A 1,670-nucleotide genomic window follows, 5' to 3' on the forward strand; every position below is an offset into this window, starting at 1 on the left:
GTTCCATCTTACAATCCATGGAAAAGTTGGCTGTCCCCCGGTCCAATGCTACTGTTCCATCTTACAATCCATGGAAAAGTTGGATGTCCCCCGGTTCAGTCCTACTGTTCTATCTTACAATCCATGTAAAAGTTGGCTTTCTCCTGGTCCAGTCCTGCTGTTCCATCTTACAATCCATGGAAAGGTTGGCTGTCCCCCGGTTCAGTACTACAGTTCCATCTTATAATCCATGTAAAAGTTGGCTGTCCCCCGGTTCAGTACTACAGTTCCATCTTACAATCGATGGAAAAGTTGGCTGTCCCCCGCTTCAGTCCTACTGTTCCATCTTACAATTCATGTACAAGTTGGCTGTCCTCCAGTCCAGTCCTACTGTGCCATCTTCCAATCCATGGAAAATTGGCTGTCCCCCGGTTCAGCCCTAGTGTTCCATCTTACAATCCATGGAAAAGTTGGATGTCCCCCGGTTCAGTCCTACTGTTCTATCTTACAATCCATGTAAAAGTTGGCTTTCTCCTGGTCCAGTCCTGCTGTTCCATCTTACAATCCATGGACAAGTTGGCTGTCCCCCAGTCCAGTCCTACCGTTCTATCTTCCAATCCATGGACAAGTTGTCTGTCCCCCAGTCCAGTCCTACCGTTCTATCTTCCAATCCATGGAAAAGTTGGCTGCCCCCCGGTCCAGTCCTACTGTTCCCTCTTACAACCCATGGAAAAGTTTGCTGTTCCACGGTTCAGTCTCACTGTTTCATCTTACAATCCATGTAAAAGTCGGCTGTGCCCTAGTCCAGTCCTGCTGTTCCATTTTACAATCCATGGACAAGTTGGCTGTCCCCCAGTCCAGTCCTACTGTTCCATCTTACAATCCATGTACAAGTTGGCTATCCCCAATATCAGTCCTACTGTTCCATCTTACAATCCATGGAAACGTTGGCTGTCCCCCGGTCCAGTCCTACTGTTCCATCTTACAATCCATGGAAAAGTTTGCTGTTCCCCGGTTCAGTCTCACTGTTCCATCTTACAATCCATGTAAAAGTTGGCTGTCCCCTAGTCCAGTCCTGCTGTTCCATCTTACAATCCATGGAAAAGTTGGCTTTCCCTCGGTTTAGTCCTACTGTTCCATCTTACAATCCATGGAAAAGTTGGCTGTCCCCCGGTTCAGTACTACAGTTCCATCTTATAATCCATGTAAAAGTTGGCTGTCCCCCGGTTCAGTACTACAGTTCCATCTTACAATCGATGGAAAAGTTGGCTGTCCCCCGGTTCAGTCCTACTGTTCCATCTTACAATCCATGGACAAGTTGGCTGTCCTCCAGTCCAGTCCTACTGTTCCATCTTCCAATCCATGGTAAATTTGCTGTCCCCCGGTTCAGCCCTAGTGTTCCATCTTACAATCCATGGAAAAGTTGGCTGTCCCCCGGTCCAGTCCTACTGTTCCATCTTACAATCCATAGAAAAGTTGGCTGTTCCCCGGTTCAGTCTTACTGTTCCATCTTACAATCCATGTAAAAGTTGGCTTTCTCCTGGTCCAGTCCTGCTGTTCCATCTTACAATCCATGGAAAAGTTGGCTGTGTCCCTGTCCAGTCCTACTATTCCATCTTACAATCCATGGAAAAGTTGGCTGACCACCAGTCCAGTCCTACTGTTCCATCTTCCAATCCATGGAAAAGTTG

At 47.4% G+C, this 1,670-nt stretch overlaps 1 protein-coding gene across 1 annotated transcript; it reads left to right on the forward strand.

Moving 5' to 3' along the window:
- The first annotated feature begins 282 nt into the window (after positions 1–282).
- Positions 283–1,029, forward strand: LOC110440842 (DNA-directed RNA polymerase II subunit RPB1-like). Its single transcript, XM_021483969.1, has one exon. It carries the CDS (start codon positions 283–285, stop codon positions 1,027–1,029), a length of 747 nt encoding a protein of 248 aa, XP_021339644.1.
- Positions 1,030–1,670: the final 641 nt, after the last annotated feature.

This window comes from Mizuhopecten yessoensis, unplaced genomic scaffold, assembly GCF_002113885.1.
Source record: "Mizuhopecten yessoensis strain PY_sf001 unplaced genomic scaffold, ASM211388v2 scaffold711881, whole genome shotgun sequence".
NCBI lineage: Eukaryota > Metazoa > Mollusca > Bivalvia > Pectinida > Pectinidae > Mizuhopecten > Mizuhopecten yessoensis.